Raw genomic sequence first — 19,657 nt, 5'->3', positions numbered from 1 at the left:
AACTAACAACTTCCTTGTGAAAATACAGACAGAAGTTCCTGGTATTAAAATGGGGATTAATATTACCAACATTTGTCCATTAGCAACCTATTTTCCTAAATCTGGGAGGGGAGAATAAGGGGTAAGTAATGACAATTTTATCCAAGATATTTCTCCCAAGTTTAATTTTATTAAAGATTTTAAAATTCCAAGTAATACTGTACTGGCTTTGTTAAAATTGAGTTCTAGCTGACAGACCTTGTAATATTTTAAAATGGTTTTATAAGGAGGCCTGCCCATGCCTTCATTAAGAAACTCCCTTAGATGGGTGAATTATGGCAGGCAGTGAACCCAAGTCTACAATGTGGTATTAGGGGTGAGAATTCATCTGAGGAGCTAAAGGAAAAGAAAGTTAAGTTCAGCTTGAAACTTGAAGGAAAAAAAATGGTACCTCTTTAGAAAAGAAAGTCTCTGAAATTAAAAAGTAATGCTTGAAGCAAATAACAATCCTTGGATTGTCGGATGTAAAAGGTTTTAGCTGGTATCCAAAATTGAAGTGACACTTTAAATGATTAAATCAACAGGAGTGCATGGTGGATAAGAGGCCAGGAAAATTCCATTTAAAAAAAAAAGCAAAAAATTTAAAGGGATTTGATATTTAAGAGCCATTTTTAGGAATTTCTTGATGAAATTTTTGATACTAAAACTGCAGAGCAGAAATTTATTGTTAATCCATGTTATGTAACTTTGAATCCAGTCTGCCCTTCATCTTCTACCTCAGAAAAGGGCCTAAATTAAACCAAAGTCTATAAAGACATTTCTGCAGGGAAAAAAAGTGTGTGTGTGTGTGTGTGTGTGTGTGTGTGTGTGTGCGCGCGCGCGTGCATGTTAAAGACAAACATACCTGCTTCATCGTAGGATACAGTCAATTTTTCTAGCATTTCTCTGTCAATTGACAGAATCTGCTGTTCAAGGATGGTCTGGTACGACAAAACACTATTTTCTTTGTCCTTCTCATAGTCCTGAAGATGCTGTTTGAGGGCCTCTGGGAGTCGCGATTTTACATATTCTGCTGCAGTCTGCAGTTAAAACAGGTAGAGAACCCTATTAGTAGCCATCTTAGGCTGTTCCCTTCCCCTCAAGTGCTGTAGTGAAACTGAAAGCACTGTGACACAAACCCTTTAGACAAGCACATTCTTGTCATTGTCATTGTTAGACTCCACTCTACGAAGTACGGTGGGCCTTCAAATAGACTCACAGACCTCTAGGAATTTTCTACCAGGTTTAAAGGTACAAAAGATGATGGATTTGGTTTGGAATACAAAGAGTTATCACCCGGAGTTCCAACTATTCCGCTGAACTCTGAGGACCCAGTGATAGTAATTTTACTGGCTATAAATCTGACTTGCCCTGGTCTAGAATGCAGAAGCTAGTCACTCAACCCAGCAGTGAGCTCACCTATGCCACGGCATCCACTTCTCTGCTTTGATGTTCTCTGCTCATTAATGCTTACGCAGGAACTCCTGTGAAGTGAATAGAGAGTCCTCTGCTGGGGCTGATAATGGAATAATGGCATAAACAGAATGAAGAGACCTAAGGCAATGATGCCCTTAACCTGAAAAAAGAACTGTTTACCACTCAATGTCTTGGCCTATATATATACATATATATTTCTGATATATAGATACAGATATAGATATATAGACATAGAAATAGATCGTTCTTAGCTTATTTTCTTTTTCTCGGCTACACAATCTGCACGAAGCACTCCTAACTAGTAACACCTGAAATCGCATGCAGTGATTTTTCAACCAGGTAAGCAAGCTTCCATTTGAGGTAGGAAGGAAGGCATGCATACTTTGAAAAAGACCTCCCCAAAGATTCTGGTATGTTCTGCTGCTGAGCTGGAGATAGCATACTCTTCTCCCTCCCAGCTGAGAATCACAATTAAAGTTAAACAGAACTTTAAGGGGCGCCTGGGTGGCGCAGTCGGTTAAGCGTCCGACTTCAGCCAGGTCACGATCTCGCGGTCCGTGAGTTCGAGCCCCGCGTCGGGCTCTGGGCTGATGGCTCGGAGCCTGGAGCGTGTTTCCGATTCTGTGTCTCCCTCTCTCTCTGCCCCTCCCCCGTTCATGCTCTGTCTCTCTCTGTCCCAAAAATAAATAAACGTTGAAAAAAAAAAAAATTTAAACAGAACTTTAAGAGAGAAATTAAGTGATACAGCGGCATGTATGAATCAGGGGAATTGTGAAATTCTTAAAACACATCGCTTAAGAAAACCAAGAGTTTGGCATCTCCTGGTGGTCCAGTTCTGCCTCACATGCATGGGGACTGAAGGTGATAAAATAAACAAATGCATGGGGCTCCTGGGTGGCGCAGTCGGTTAAGCGTCCGACTTCAGCCAGGTCACGATCTCGCGGTCCGTGAGTTCGAGCCCCACGTCGGGCTCTGGGCTGATGGCTCAGAGCCTGGAGCCTGCTTCCGATTCTGTGTCTCCCTCTCTCTCTGCCCCTCCCCCATTCATGCTCTGTCTCTCTCTGTCCCAAAAAATAAAATAAAACGTTGAAAAAAAAATTAAAAAAAAAAATAAACAAATGCATACATATACTGCTTAAAATTATACTCACAACCACTAATAAATTTAAATAAAAGAAACTGTTAAAAAGGATTGTCTCTGGGATATGTGCCTAGAAGACCCATCCACATAGTTTAATATATATATATTTTTTAATTCTGATACAGCTATTCATTGCATAATTTAAGACAAGTGTGAGTTAAACACACACACAAACACATATATAATACATGCTCATCAACAGGGTTTTGTTTTGTTTTTTGTTTATAGAACAGTATGCTCTATAGCCTTTGGAAATAATGAGCTAGGTCCTTGAACTGACAAGGAAGAACATCATGATATTACCTTTAACATTAAAAAACAAAGTTACAGAATACCAGTGACAATATATCCTTTTTATGGAAAGCATACATATATGTATGTATAGAATTAATCTGTAATATCATATGTGCCTGGGAGAAGGTAGGGAGGGCTATACTCCAATTGTAGAGAACATACTCACTTTTTACTCTCCACATTTCTGAATTGTTTCACTGCTCTTACTATTATAATTTTTATCTTTAAAATGTTTTTTTGTAACCTTCAGAGTTTTCCTTTTAAATGTTAGCACAGTTTAAGAGGAAGAGAAACTTGCCAGAACAATGACAATTAATTTCCCAGGAAAAGTCTACTGGGAAATGATGGGGAAAAGTTATAGATCAGTCCTCAGAATGGCAAAATATAGCACCCAACACTTTTTATTTCCACATTTACATTTAGAGTTCCTAGGTCAGTTGTTGATGAAATTACAATTTTAAAATTTCACCAAACATTGCTCAATTTCTCTGCCAGCCATCTAGTGCAGAACAAATAAAATTATTCCATAAAATGTAAATGGACTCAGCATATTAGCACAACATATTTAATTCTAGAGTTTAATAACAATTTTCTCTTGACACTGGAAAACAAACATACTGCAGAATAACTATTTTTAGACTCATACTACCTTGCTATTTAGTGTAATATCGTCTTTAATGTTTTTTCTTGGAGATAATCTATGAGGTACCAGCAGTAATTTAAAATGCACATTTTACAAATACTGGTGTACTCTCTATTATTGAAAGCATACACATTTCCTTGCAATTGTACTACTGATTTACTTTTCTAATTAAAATCATGATACAGGCCTTTGAACAGGGCCTGTAATTTTTTTTTTTTTTTTTTACTATGTTGTTGTTATACTTTGGCATTTCATTTCTAAAACAGTATAACTGCATGTGCATGTATAGAGTTCTTCCCGTGGGAAAGATTCTTAAGAGGAACAGAAAGAAAGCAATTCTGGCAAAATACTAGATTCTGTCAAGATATTTCAAGAAATCACCTTCATACTGAGGCAATGCTCTAAATGTATTCAAATGGCAGTTAAAACCTTATGTTCAAGCGTGAATCTATGTTAAAAAAGAGGCTGTCATACAAATACCATATGATCTCACTTATATGTAGAATCTTAAACAAAACAAAAGAAAACTGAACTCGTAGATGCTGAGAACAGATTGGTGGGATGGGGGTGGTCAAAATAGGTGAAGGTGGTCAAAAGGTACAAACTTTCAGTTATAAAATAAATAGGTCTTGGGCGTATAATGTTTGGCATGATGGCTACAGTCGAAAATATTGTATTGTATATTTGAAAGTTGCTAAGAGAGTAGATCTTAAAGATTCTTATCACAAGAAAAAATTGTAACTATGTGTGGTGATAGATGTTAATTAGACTTAATGTGGTAATCGTCCTAATATATACAAATACCAAATCATTATGTTGTACACCTGAAACAATTGTCAGTTATATCTCAATAAAAAACCAGGCTGTTATCTTATTAACTGAGATTATAATTATTCCACAGGTAACAGATAATACAAAGAAAAATTTAAATTTAAGAATTTCATTGGAATTCTAAAAAAGTGAAAAACAAAATTAAAATTTAAGATTACTTATCTATTGTTTCATCAATGAGAAATGCTACTGGAAGTTTAAATCCTAAATTACATGCTCTTATAATCAACCATTCCAGAAATGATAATATTAGTTAGCAATATCAGTATCTTGCATTCGTGTGGTACTTTACACTTTCCCCAGCAATTTATGCTGTTACCATTCTGTATGTTCACAATAACTTTGAATGAAAGTAGACAAATTACTGGTTTTGGCCAGTCCTTCACATCCTTCAAAGTTTGGCTAAAATGCTACAAATTCTTTTAGTGAACACACCTAATAGTAGCCAAGAGTCTTTCAAGTGTTTGTGTAGGTATTTGTATAGGTGTAAGTATTTTCCTCAGTGTGGCTGAGATAAGAACTGTATCTTACATACCCTTGGGTTCCCCCAGCATCTGGTTCAGTGCTTGGCACCAAGAAGTTTAACATCTTGGCTCTCGCCAAGAATCAGGTATTTTGCGATAGCTTTTAGAGAAAACCTTCTGACAGTTCATAATTCTTTGCTTGCAATCTTAACTTGCTTTCACGATTCTAGATAGAGCCTAGGAGTCATTTTCCACTGGAAAATGCTACTACACTTAGTCTTTAATTATCATTGATGTCATTACTGTAGGAAAGTAAACAGCTTAAACCCAAAATAGCAAATTATGTACTTCACATACAAAACTGTATAGGAAGCTTTATTTAATGTGTTCCTCTCTCCATAATTGTTCCATCTTCTCCATTCTTGCCTTTATTTCTTCATTTGGCAATGGGCTTGAATCTGCTAGGGACCCTCTGAAGAGTCATGTGGAATGCAGCTCAAAACTGGGCTTCCCTGTGGAGGTTAACTCTGCCTACATGTTCAAGTTTGTGCTTGTTCGGGTGGTAGCAGAGAAGCCTCAGGGCAGAAACTCGAAGACACACAGTTCACAGGTTCTCCAGATTACACCTGAGAAGATGGTCAACAGCTGGAAAGATGAGCTAAAAACTGGTGAGGCAGGGCACAAAAGGTGCCCTGCCAATGCACCCTCTTACAGAATTTGCATACATAGCAACTTTGGTCTGGAGGACAGTAAAGGGCTAGAGCAGACCTTGTAAAAATACTCAAAAAGGATAAAATAAAAGCAGCAGAATGACTAAGTGTCTAAATTCAGGAACCTACTAGGTAGAAGGCTGGTACTGGTCATTCGGCTAAAAAGCTCTTTACTATTACAGTGGTATATGTTCTTTAGGAAATAATCAATATATATGAAAGAATGGGCGGGGGTGCAAAGTATTTTAAAAGCTGCTAACTGCTTCACAATTCATCTTAAAAACCTGTCAGCCAGCCAATTCCAACTTCTTGAATGCCTGCTGAGTAAAGTGCATTAGACCCAACACCGCTTGGAGAACAAACGTCTGACATAAAGGAACCTGCAAGTTTAATGTCCAAACAACACACACACATGAAATACTGGAAAAACATACTTCACAAAGAAATAAAAAACAGGCATGAATCTTGGGATAAATTAACATATTTATTTAATATATGAGCCATATTAAGTGCTGAATGGCCTCCAGGGAGAAAAATTAAGGAGTGGGAACAAGAAAAGAACCAGAAAAATCACTGGAGTTTAAAGATCAGTTTTGAAGAAGCATTTACTGGAGGAAAGAAAAGCAATCTAGAAAGTAGTGAATGCGAGTTCATAAGAAGAAATATTAAGAAATGAAGACGATGAAAACTAGGAGTAAGAAAGAGCTTGGCAGATGGAGAAGTTTTAACTCCCCGTTAAACCAGTGTTTGGATCTGTACCAGCAGTAACAGGAAATACTAACCATCTCAAAGAGAGAAATAAATAATCACATCTTTTTTTTTTTTTATTTTTTTTTCAACGTTTATTTATTTTTTTGGGGACAGAGAGAGACAGAGCATGAACGGGGGGAGGGGCAGAGAGAGAGGGAGACACAGAATCGGAAACAGGCTCCAGGCTCCGAGCCATCAGCCCAGAGCCTGACGCGGGGCTCGAACTCACGGACCGCGAGATCGTGACCTGGCTGAAGTCGGACGCTTAACCGACTGCGCCATCCAGGCGCCCCAATCACATCTTGTTTTGAGAAAAAATGTGCTTGGAGCTGAGTTTCAGAGGCACTTGAATAAAATTAAAGCACGGAGACAAGTAAAAAGTCTGAAGGACAGGAAAACTGGCCTTCCATACTGTGGTTGGAGTATAAATGGGACAATTTATTTAGACAGAATATGAAAAAATGTAACCACTTTAAAACAGTGTGTAGGGGCGCCTGGGTGACGCAGTCGGTTAAGCGTCCGACTTCAGCCAGGTCACGATCTCGCCGTCTGTGAGTTCGAGCCCCGCGTTGGGCTCTGGGCTGAATGCTCAGAGCCTGGAGCCTGTTTCCGATTCTGTGTCTCCCTCTCTCTCTGCCCCTTCCCCGTTCATGCTCTGTCTCTCTCTGTCCCAAAAAATAAATAAAAAACGTTGAAAAAAAAAAAATAAAAAAATAAAACAGTGTGTAGCTTTTACCTAGTAATGGCCTTTCTAGGAACTTATTTTAAGAAAAAGTTAAATATGAGGTTAAAGATTTGGGTGTAATGTTTTTGAATGTAAATCCCTCTCATTTATGTAGGTTCTCTAAGGCTGGGGCAGACTGTTATGGTGGTATGTTCAAGATGGAGTTTATTCTTCATACAGGAACTCCTGGGATTGTGGTTAGCGGTCTGGAAGAACTGCCATTTATTCTGTGACATCACTACTTGAATAAAAGTTTACATTCTCTTCCAGGGGGAAAAAGATTTGGGTGTAAACATGTTTACCAAAGTATTATTCATGGAAATTGGTTGATTCAATTATGCGGCATCCATACAATGGAATACAATGTGGCTATTAAAAATCATATTATGAAAGAACACTAAATTATGTGGGGAAATGTTCAAAATGAAAAGCAGATTACAAAACAGTTTGTACACTACACGTGGGAGGAGAAAATTGGCTGAATTAAATCAATATGGATCACAGTTATCTCAGAGTACCAAGAGTTCAGGTGATACTAATTTTTTTTCTCTATGCTGTTTTCTTCATTTTCCCAATTTTCTAAAATAAAAACAGTAGGAAATGATTGACCATTTTCTATGTGCCAGGCACCATGCTGAATGCTTTATGTGTATTCACTTATTTAATCCTCACTGTGACCCTAAGAAGTTTCTACAGATGAGGACAGTGACTCAGAGAGGCTAAGTCATTTATCCTTGGCTACGCAGTGAGTGCTGGAGCCGGAAACACCAACTGTTTGCAAGCCAAAAGAGAAAAAAAGTTTTTTTAAAAAAGAGGGTGATGCCTACTGTGGTCATTCCTTTACAAGGTAAAGCAGCCCTAGGCTGGGATAAGGGCCCTGAGAAGAGGACAAAGGAGCACTTGATCCAAGTTTGGTGACAGATGGGGAAGAAAAATGTGTAAAATGGCTTCGATGTTGCAAAACTGGAAGCTAAACATGAGGTGGTGCTATTAAGAGTAAATGGGAAAACTGAGTAAAGTGAAGCATAATAAACTTACTTTTAAACATTTAACTGTAAGCCTGGAGAATATCCACCTCTCCATAACCTATGGAATATACACCACCTCCCCTCAAAAAGGAAAAACCTCCACAAGGAGAAAGTATTAGACTTATTTTATAGAACTTGAAAGAAGAATACCAGACAAATGACTTTGGTTACAAGTTCTAGGGAGGCGAAAGCTATTTCCAAGAAAAGATATTAAGTGATACTGCATTAACTTCTACTAGAGCCACCATTTGAGAAAGATCACAAGCAAATTAGACCTATGTTCAAATTACTTTTAGTATTTTTCTCTGAGAATTGGCAGAGGTCAAGTTAATATCCATTTTGACCTTTGAAGGCTTAAAATAAAAACAGGCTTCTGATGTCATTAATGAAAATATGCTTTACATTTTTTATTTAATACTGTATATTTCATGGCTGTGGGAGTTTTTAATATTTTGTCCCCTACTTTCTAATCAAATAGTCTATCTTATTACCAAGTCTAAGACTTAGTCTATCATATGCAATTTTATATTTACAAATTTTAGGTATGATATTCAAAAAAAAAAAAAAGAAAGAAAGAAAGATCCTTCTAACCTCAATAAATTCTTACTTAGAAGATATTTTTAAAACCAAAGAATGATTTTTTTAAACATTTTATTTTTTAAGTAATCTCTATACCCAACATATGGAAACCAAACTCACAACCCTGAGATCAAGAGCCATGAGCTTCACAGGCTGAGCCAGGCAGGCAGCCCCCAAGGAATGGGTTTTAACATTAAGTTTGTAATGAGCTGTGTTATAAATGCTAGTCCTGCTGTAAAGACCCAATTTCAAAGCAACTTAGAAAAACTAACAAATGAGATTCTAAGATTACAAAATCTGAGAAAAGTACCTTAAAAACACACACTCACTTTTGCCTCAATGATGGTCTTGAGCCTTCTTTGCCAAGTAAAAAAAGAAGTTTCAGAATTTTAATAACTCTCAAATTTCAAATTATCTGATTTTATAAATTACCCCACCCCCCTTCATTTTACCTAATGTGTACACACACACACACACACACACACACACACACACACACACACACAACTGTAATTTGGCGAAAAGAAATGCTCCATTGACGTGAATGGGACAAATAATTGATGGCAGCCCCATTCAGTTTATATTTATACCATATATATGCCTGACTTGGAACACAGTGTGCTACTGCTTCAAATAAGTGTTGATTATAAATGAACACAGGTTTCTAAAACTGGTTCAAAAGAAAACTAATGGGCTGATCTTTGGATCCATATTACCCACAGCTAACAGCGATCTCATCACACACAATATGGTGCTGGATCTGGCTCTAAGGGCATCTGATCAGCGACCCTTTAGCTGAGAGGTAGACTTTGGTGCTGATGACGACATACAAGAAAGCCCAGATGGGAAATCAATTCTGCAAATACTGAGTAGGAAGAAAAGCTGAATTTTGGGAAATGGTGACCCAGGAATGATAGCTAGGTACTCACAAGATAAAGGAGAGACCATAAAGGAGATCCTTCAAAATCTGTGCCACAGGAAGACAGAAGGGAGAAGGGAGTAATATTTTTATTGCAGACAAGGATTGCCTGCCCTTGAAGGGAAGTGAATGTGCATGGGCTGATTTGGCAGCAGCCAGCACACAGATCACATGTTAATTTACTTAGGTCCATCGTGGAATCCATCTTTCTCATGGTTACATATGATTAACTTTTGACAACTGCTCTTTGGCCCCAGGCACTTTAAAACAAAGTCAGAGTGAGTGCCCTTGCCCACCAGAAAGAGGACATAAGGCAAGGGAGCTGTTCCTGTCTCATACCTGCCAAAAGCCTCATTTCTTGCCATTTTTAGTCTCTGCCACTTCTAACCTGGAGGGGGTTATTTAAATAAGAAAGACATCTCTGAGAGGACCATCTTGCACTCCTGAATTCATAATCCTGGCTCCAGAAGGCGATGTGATTCCTCCAAGAGAGACAGCATCAGGAAAAAGTTCCTGGCTTAAACCTGAAGTATATAAATGAAATCCTACACTTATTATGGAGATTTGAGATTGCCCTGGAGAGCCAGAGCTGTGGATGTGCAAATGTTAGTCAGTCTGTGATGGAATGACCACCACAGAGGGCATAACACTCAGCAGGTGAGGGACCTGAAATCATATTACCTACTTAATACGGAGATTGAAGTTTTCATTTAGTTTAATCATAAAGATGCTGACTGCTAAGTTATAGATTATTCAGGATAATTCACCTGGGATTCTTCAAGTGACAAACCTTTAATAATTTTATCAGTCATCTGATCCATATTTGATCTGAGGCCATTTTCACGTGGTAGCACCAAGCATGTCAGAGTGTGAAAATATAACTCAAATTCCACTCCCTAAGTGATAGCTTCCCAGACTGCAGATGGATATATATCCATATATACCAAATTACTTTCCTTTTCTATTTTGTTTAAAGTTTATGTATTTATTTTGAGAGAGACAGAGACAGTGTGAGTTGGGGAGGGGCAGAGAGAAAGGGAGAGAGAGAGAATACCAAGCAGGCTCCACGAGGCCAGCGCAGAGCCCGACATGGGTTCGAACTCATGAAGCAGCAAGATCATGAACTTAGCCGAAAACCAAGAATCAGACGCTTAATCAGCTGAGCCACTCAGGTGCCCTTACTTTCCTTTTCTAGATCCCCGTTCTCTAGTCCAGTAAGATATTATTAGCCAAGGAATCTAACACTGTCTATCCATGTGATTTATTTTCCTAATCTTACTGCTTTGATAATAAAAATCTACACTCAAACTCTAAGGAATTAAAAAGGTTCATCTATTTACAGTCTGAAGAAAAGTTGAAGTTATCTTCTACTATCAAAGTGATGATTAATGAAGCCTTTGCCCCTCAGTTACCACACACATTCTAGAGAATCAGGGGAGAATAGACTATACAATTTCCATGGTCCTTTTAACTTTTTTCTTAAAGCACACATACACACATCTAAGTTCTCCTGAGAGATGGCAACATAAAAACAGTCTGCTGGTGAACTGTCTTGTAAATCTGTTGAGAAAACAAGCAGCACTCAGCCAAAGCAGTCTTGTTCAATTTTTTGATAGGTGAGTTCCTATCATTTCAGCAGTTATAGAAAGAAGTAAGAAATCGTTTCACATTCTATACACTTGACATCTATAGAAGAAAAAAGCCAGGTAATATTTGTTTACAGAGAGGAAAACATGGCATATTTCAAAGAAAATTATGGTTAATTACTGATAAAATTCCCTTCCATTTCTGAATCTTAGGCCTGGGTAAATACTAATTTCCCTAGATGCTCTCCAAATGTGTTCTAGAAAGTTCCATGCAGAATGCTAACTGAAAATGCCCTTGGTAATTCATAAAGCCAATGGGACCAACTGTTATAAATGAATTATAAAACACTCATGAGTTAATTAGTCAAAAAGAACTCTATAACAATAGAGCAGTCTCTCAGGGAGGCAGCCAGAACATAGTCAGACAAAATGTTCCTTGTTGGGCAATAGGGCCAGAGAACTCCTCTTGGGTCTCATTTGGCTTCTGCTCCACAGCTACCATCAGGCTCTTCAGGGAGCACCTCCAAAGAACAGATGTGGCCAGGTGGCAGAGAAGTTCAAGGCCAATGCCAATCGAGCTGATGTCCCCAGACTGATAGGACTTTAAAAAGTGCCTTCAAAATCAGTATTACATTTAGGCTCCTTGTATGTGCAGTGGTGGTGTGGAGAAGGGTCCATCCTTCTGTCCAGGAAGCTGGTAACTGTCTTATTCTGCCATTCCAATTTCTGCATGGAACTTTCAATCTCTGGTTTATGCTAGTTCTTCCCCTATCAAAAGGCAAATATTTTAAGGAGTAATACACTAAGAAATGTTCAGTCTTAGTGTGGACAAGTTGAACAGGTTTTTATATATAGGGAGGTAAAATAAGAAGCAATAAAGCACTGAGAGAAATTCCTAGGAATGAGGCATAAAGTGGGAAAGTGAAGGTCAGGACAGACAGACATTGTGTACTCTGAGATTTAACTCTGTGTGGAGGAAAACACAAAACTCTGAGCTACTTTAAGGTTTAATTTACTCTTCTCCATCTCTGGCTTCACCTGCAAGACCTACCATCAAAACTTTTTTGAGGATAACCTAACAAAAAAACCACCTTAATTTGTTCCATCTCACACATAGGGAAGGACAGAATGCATTCAGTAGCATCTATTGCATGCCCATAGTTTTAAAACTTCTGTACAGACAGGAGTCATTACTTAGGTTGCAAAAGGAGTGTTCCAGAACAAAAGCTATGGTTTCCCTCCCCTGTACTGCCACAGCACTGTCTTTTGTTTGGACCTCTCTACAGCTCTCAACCACTCACATGGTCTGCATCCAGCCACCTATTTGCCACCTCACTAATTTATGAGCAACTAACAGGTGGGACAAAAGTGTTTTCACACATAACATTGAACCCAGTGTAGGCATGCCAGGAGAAAAGGGTGGAGAGGGGGGTACTTGAAAACTAAGCTTAATGCTGTATGAATGTTAATTTTTTTGATCACAAACATGAAAGGACTGGGCCCATTGTGTTTCTTTCTATTACTCTGACATTTGCCACTCTTCTGCCATTTATACAAATGTCATACTGTTTTACACTTAAGCACCAAATCTTGTTTAATACCACAGGAAACAGGACTGTTAGTTTTGCTAGTTTGGACAGAGCCAGCCCTTGCTGTATCTCAAACTAAGAAACTGTTTCTTATTGCTTTTGTATCATTTTGAACCTAAATGAAAATCTGAGGAGAGCAATGGATCCTCTTGTGTGCATGTGTGTGTGCATACACACACACACACACACACACACACACACACACACACACACACAATGTATATCTCGTGTCCCATTTTAGGAACCCAAGTATGAAGTTCATGAACGAGGTCTCAGCGAAGCCTTATTAGATCCACTCATGGAAAGGACACTTAGGACAGGGCTTTAGTTTTTTCTACAAATTTGGTGGTTGGACTTGATCAGTGTTTCTCAGGGATGTTACTGCTTCTGAATCACTTGAGACAGGGGTAGGGGATGTCTTCTTAAAAATGTAGACTATGGGTTCTATTCCCTACTTGATAAATCAAGATATTTCAGGTGGGACGCTAGAATCTGCTTTTTAAACTTGTACTATATTTTAACGAGGTAGGGAGAAACCTACCAGTTTCTACCCCTTAGAGTTCTGTTTTTTATAAGGTGCAGGCACGTGTATTTTTGCAAAGCTATACAACAAATTCTGATGTATATCCAGAGCTATACCAGAGCCTCCACAATAAAGCCCTCCTGCATCCCCCAGGACTCAGTTTGGTGCGTAAATATTTTTAATTCTTGTAAAAACCTTACTGTATGCAGTGATATTCCCACACGGCCTGTCTACCCTCCGTGCCACAGGCTTTTTTTATTGTATAAAATCGCCAATCTGTTCGGCCTCTGAAAGGCTGAGCCCTCCCTAAAGCAAGCTAACTGACCTTGAGTACTTCTGATGCCAGGAGCACCTGGAACCCTTTCCCAACAGCTTGTGCGCAATCAAGCAAGTCTCAGCAAGCTGTGTGAAACAGGCCACAAAATGACCTGTGGCAAAGCACCTTGAAAACATAGTGATATCCTCTTGACCATGCCCAGGCATGGTCAGAACACTGGCTTGACCTCTGCCGGGAACTGCCAGTGGAATTTTGAAGCCTGAAGAGTGGCAGCAAAATGTAGCAGAAAGGAAAGCAAATCAGCATCACCAGCAGTGTTGCATAACTTTGCATACAGAGTTTGAAAGGGTATCTTATTTTAGCAAGAGGAAAATGGGATACCTAGTTGCATGGCACAGCTATAATTTAGTAGTGAATACACCTGCTTATGTAAATATAAAATGACACATTTTAAAATCTGAATGGGCAGTGGCACCTGGCTGGTTCAGTCAGAAGAGTGAGCGACTTTTGATCTCGAGGTCGTGAGTTTGAGCCCCACGTGGGGTGTAGAGATTACTTAAAATTTTTTTTTTTAAAAACTAAAATAAATTTGAATAGGTGAATAGTTCATGGACCCTACAGAGAAAAATATATCCTTTCCCAAGTCCTGCTTCAACTCCGAACAAGAGTTGGATGAGCAGGCATGCAGTCACAGGCTAGAATTATATCCTTTACATCCTTCCAATTACTACTTGTCAACTATGTGCCAGGCAGTGTGCTAGTTGCTAGGAATAATGGTGGGCAAAAGTAGACATGTCTCTGCTCTCATGGTGCTTAAGGTCTAGTGAGGAGACAAAAATTAACAAAATATGTAGTCTCTTAAGTAAGTGTATAAATATAAACAGAAGTGCTCTAAGGAAAGGAATAAGGTTCTTTGAGGGGATATAACAAACAAACCTAAACAACCTGGTGAGGGAAAAGGGATGCTTCCCTGAGAGAATGATGCTTGAACCAAGATCTAAAAATTAGGAGGTTCACAGGTAAAGGAGTAAAGAGTAAGGAAATAAGAGGTCAATACAGAGGTGCCTGGGTAGCTCAGCTGATTAAGTATCTGACTCTTGATTTCAGCTCAGGTCATAATCTCAAGGTTCATGAGATCGAGGCCAACACCGGGCTCTGTACTGACAGATGGAGCCTGCCTGTGATTCTCTCTCTTTCTCTCTCTCTCTCTCTCTCTCTCTCTCTCTCTCTCTCTCTTTACCCCTTCCCTGATGTCTCTCCCTCTCTTAAAATAAAAATTAAAAAAAATAATAATAAAGATAACAAAAAAAGAAGAGGTCAATACAGGCAGCAAAAAGAGCATATTTTATTGATATGGAATTTCTAAAATGTGCATCAATGAGAGCTATAAGTGAATAGAAGCTGCAATTTTATAGGAGGGAAGGCTTCACGATGGACCTGTACTCTGAGGTGTTAGATACAGGTCACTGGGTCTGTTGAGGAACATATGGAAGGGAGCAATACACACTACACTTGCCCAAATAAAACCAGTAATAATTTTCTGTGTTGGGGCAAGGGATGGGGAGGGGGGGTTAGTTTCTGAATTTCTTTTCATTAACATGACTTTCTCATAAAGAAGCTGAGTTAAGAATGACAATCAGGCCCCAACAAGCTCTTGACCTCCCAGTTAATAATGCCTCGTGTATTTTTTTTAATGTTTATTTTTGAGAAAGAGACAGAGTGTGAGCAGGGGGAGGGGACAGAGAGAGAGAGGGGGAGACACAGAATCTGAAGCAGGCTCCAGGCTCTGAGCTGTCAGCACAGAGACCGACGTGGGGCTCAGACCCACAGACCTCAAGATCATGATCTGAGATGAAGTCAGACGCTTAACCAACTGAGCCACCCAGGTACCCCAATGTCTTGTGTATTTTTAATTTTTTCTTTCTCACCTAGTCCTCACACTGTTGCCTGTCTTTGTTTAGTACAGGCAACTGGTAGAGTCTTTGCTCTCCTTCCACATTAATCTCAAGTGTTAAATTTACACCAAGTTTTGACCTTTTTACAATAACACACAGAATCATAATACTTCTGGGTATCTTCTACTATTTTTTTTTCTTTAAGTCAGAGAAAACATCTGTTTCCAAAAGGAACTGTGTGAGCTAAAATAGCATCAACTAATAAGTCTAAAGTACCTTAAAATCATTTGTCCTGAGTTGTAAAATTCTTGCCCAAAAAGTCAGAGGAATAAAACTAAAACAAAGTAAAATGAAATACATAAAATTAAACTTCTTTTAAGAAATGTATGCAAGTTGCCTCAGCAGGGTAAGAAAGAAGGCCAGTGGTCCCCCCATGTCATGTTCCCTCTATGTAGATACATGGTCCTATTTCATGTGGAAAGTTCCCCACAAACAAAAGAATAGAAAAAAAGACTTGAATGTATATTATAGCTTAGTATTTCTCACTGGCAGAGACTTAATTCAGAATGATAAAATCTGAGTAATTAAGATTCACATCTTCAGAGTTTTTTCCACCTACCTGGGAAGATGGCTAGAGAATCATAAGTAACATAATTTACCCATCTAGGTGGGCTGACCCAGCTCTTTAGTAGGCATATATTTGACGGCTACCATTTATTGAGTTCTTACTGTGTGCTAGGCACTATACTTGGTACTTTCTATAAATTACTTCATTTAATCCTCACAACAGCCCTGAAAGGTGGATCTGACTGTCAGTGTTTTGCAGATGTGCCCTTGCACCTCTCATAGTCCTTTGTTCTTCAACAAAATCTATAGTTTCATAAATATTTCATGTGGGCAAGTTTTAGGAATTTGCGGCTAAGAAAAATAATATAGTGAAATTGAGATGAAGCCAGGGATAAAGCTGAGACATAAAATACATGCCTTAAGATTCCATCTTAAGAGGTTAAGATGAATTAACATCTTTAACAATAATATTATTAAAGACTTTAACAATAATAATAATGTTTTATTATTCGGTCAAAGATTTGTCACTGAGCTTAGACCCACACTGAGAATCCCCCTCAATACTGTACTCCAGGCAGCCACCAATCAATCAAAGTTAGCACAAGAGATGAAACCTGTTCATGTGCCTTAGTCTAAATCCAGGGCGGCAAACTACAGCCCAAACACCTGCCTTTGTACATAAAGTTTTACTGGGACACAACCCCAAACAATTGTTTGTATACTGTCTATGGCTGCTTCTAACTTCATTGGCAGAGTTGAGCAGTTGAGACAGAGTACATATGATATACAAAGCCTAAAGTATTTATTATATGGCTCTTTACAGAAAAAGTTTGCCAAACCCTGGTATATATTAGTGGCCAAGCTAAAGAAAATCAGCAGATGTGTGTGTGTGTATATACACATTACGTATATGTATATGTATATATATTACTGATTATGTATATGTATATATATATTACTGATATGTATATGTATATGTATGTGTATATGTATATATATTACTGATTATGTATATGTATATATATTACTGACATTGTTTAACTCACATTTATTATTTGCCTTCATGTACTTAATCATGTGTTGGCTCTAGGTGTGTAAAAATAAGTTGTACAGAGTCATTACCTAGAAACAGGTCACAATCTAGCTACAGAATTGACTAAAGAGATAATCACAAAACAATCTGATCAGCTCTAAAATGTAAGTACATGCAAATTTACTATGTGAGCCCAATAAAGTTGGTTGTAACACTCCAGAGAGATTTCTTAAACATTCTATAGCTTTCCACTTGACCACATAACCTAAAAAGTCAGAGGCAACTGCAGCTCAGTAGCAATCCTCAGAGGAAATGGGTAGATAAAAATGCAGCCAGGCATTATAAAGAGTAGCTGCTGTAACATGATGTAATGTTAAAAATGAAAAGGTCATTAGGCATTCTAGAAACAATGGGCAACTGGCAATGCATCATAAAAAACTAACTTAAGCAACTATGGATTCTCAAAACTGTCATATGTCAGAACCACATTATCACAAGAAAATTAACAAGGTTCCAAAGAGACATGTAAAGTTTGAATTAGGATTCGTCGTAGATTGGCAGGGACATAATAAATTCATAATTATAGTAATCCACAGCTGCTTCAACCTTAGAAAATAATGAATTGCTTAGTAAGGGCTGGTGTCTATGAAATGGCAAGCAAAAACCATTTACTATGGAGCAGGGTCCTATCTTTATGTCCTGTATCCAGATAGTCCATATCCAAGGGAAATTCACCTAAAGATTTATTGTTGCAACAAGCAATTTCCAAATGTCATAAATTAGTATGGAAGTAATCAGACTATAAAAAGTATAAACTTTGCCATCTACACCCTCCTTTTATTCTACAAGGTAGTACCTATGAGTCTTCTTCAAAACATATTATGTTGATCTAAGTGCCCTAGGATGAAGAGGTCATTAAATAAGTCTACGTGACTTACAAGATGCACTCAACAAACCAAGCTTTCTGTTCTAATACCAATCATGTATCTTCATTTAGATAATTAAATAGAAGGTTAATAGAATTTTAGAAGACAGGTAGCTGGCCATTTTAGCTTTGAATAGCTATTTATAAGTGAGTTGCCAGTTTGGTTTGAAATGACCTGTACAAAACAAAATTTTATATATAACACATTTTAATGTAACATTTTAATGGTATCCTTCCCAAGAACTAGGTAAATTCTCAGGGTCCATTCCAGTTCTTTAAAGAGAAAATGAGATTTGGGTGTATGTGTGTCCTATGTAATTTTTCAAATGAAAGTTCTATAAATGATAGCTCAATTCTGTAATACCTCATTTAACAAGTGTCATCAGGGAATGAAGAGTTCCACATAAGTGAATGTCCCATTTAACTCTACTACTCTAAATGATGAAAAATTATTTTAACCTCCTTTGATGGATATATTTCTGAAGTGAAACACATACTTCCACAGTTTTTCAACGAGAATACACAGAAGAAAATCTAGCATTTTTTGTTAAGACCATCTTTAGAACACAAAAAGTGGAAACACTCATTTCTCCTATACATGAAATTGGTTCCCACATCCAAGCACTCTGATTGCTGTGGGAAGCTCTTCATGGACTTTATGATTATCATTTTCCCCTTAGTCCTTTTTTGTTTACTGCCTGGTTCATTACAGTGCTCCAGATAGTTGAAACAGGGGGTGGGGGGATGAGAGTCTATCCTTCAGATAGGTAGAATGTAATTTAAAAATGTGAATATTGAATGCATAACTACTTTTTATTAAAAATCATAAAGAACTTCCCTTTAGATTCATATACTCTAAGAAAATCCATCAAAATAGCAAGAATAAAACTGGTAACTTTATACCCATGATGCTTATGATTCACAGAGATGGGTCAATAAATATAAGGAATTCATGAAAATCTAAATGGAGTTGGTATGATTTGTCTTATGAAAAGTTATTTAGCTTTACACTTACCTAAATATTCATTATTTGGGCCAAAATTAGAACTATGACTTTCATCTCTGGTTCTTTAGTACTTTGTACAATATCAGGCATTAGGTACATGCTCACTGCTTGAGGAATGAATGAATCAAAAGACTTCATTATCACAGAAGCATTTTTAAAATTCACTGTCTAAATTTTAGATAATCAGTTGACCTTAACTCACTTAAGTTCTTACACTAGATTTTTCTCAATTTTATTAAAAAGATTCATATGCAATATAGGAAGTTAGAGTTGTATACAATGGATGGCCCATTTACTCTAGGATCTCTGCCATTCTTTTTCGCTATTCTCTATATGAGCTAAAGCAATTAGAAATAGGGTCTGGGAAGTTCCTAAATTCATAGAGTTTAAATCTTTTTATAAACATGCATTATAAGACTTTCCAGTTTTGTTCTATCACATACTGGAACAGATGAACAATACTTAGTCATATAATCTTATTAGCCAAAGTAATGTTTTCAAACATTACTTGTAAATGAACAACTTCTTCAAATATTAAGAAAACAAATGCACAAGAATTAAAGAACAAACCAGGGAGTTATTCCTGACTAGGCTTCTAGAAACCACTGTAAAACTGTGGAAACTTCCATATTAATGAACAGTACTCATGTTCACTTCCATATGGTTTTGGTTACGCACACACCTGTAGTTACTCTTTCCTCCACCAGATGGCATCCAT

General features: G+C 37.7%; 1 protein-coding gene across 3 annotated transcripts in view; it reads right to left on the bottom strand.

Annotated features, from left to right (window-relative positions):
- Positions 1-19,657, bottom strand: part of PPM1L (protein phosphatase, Mg2+/Mn2+ dependent 1L) — a 307,409-nt gene that overhangs the window by 100,895 nt on the left and 186,857 nt on the right. For 2 of the 3 annotated variants that reach the window (XM_025913869.2, XM_086674640.1), the window contains exon 2: positions 884-1,058. In XM_025913869.2, coding sequence (XP_025769654.1) covers positions 884-1,058 — 175 coding nt within the window. Of the gene's footprint in view, positions 1-883; positions 1,059-1,437; positions 1,553-19,657 lie in introns of those variants that run through there. The other variant, XM_086674638.1, reaches the window with a different exon arrangement.

The sequence above is a fragment of the Puma concolor genome, chromosome C2 (genome assembly GCF_028749965.1).
Source record: "Puma concolor isolate L17-30 chromosome C2, mPumCon1.1.hap2, whole genome shotgun sequence".
In the NCBI taxonomy this organism is placed as follows: Eukaryota; Metazoa; Chordata; class Mammalia; order Carnivora; family Felidae; genus Puma; species Puma concolor.
This window is presented reverse-complemented; position numbering and strand designations above follow the sequence as displayed.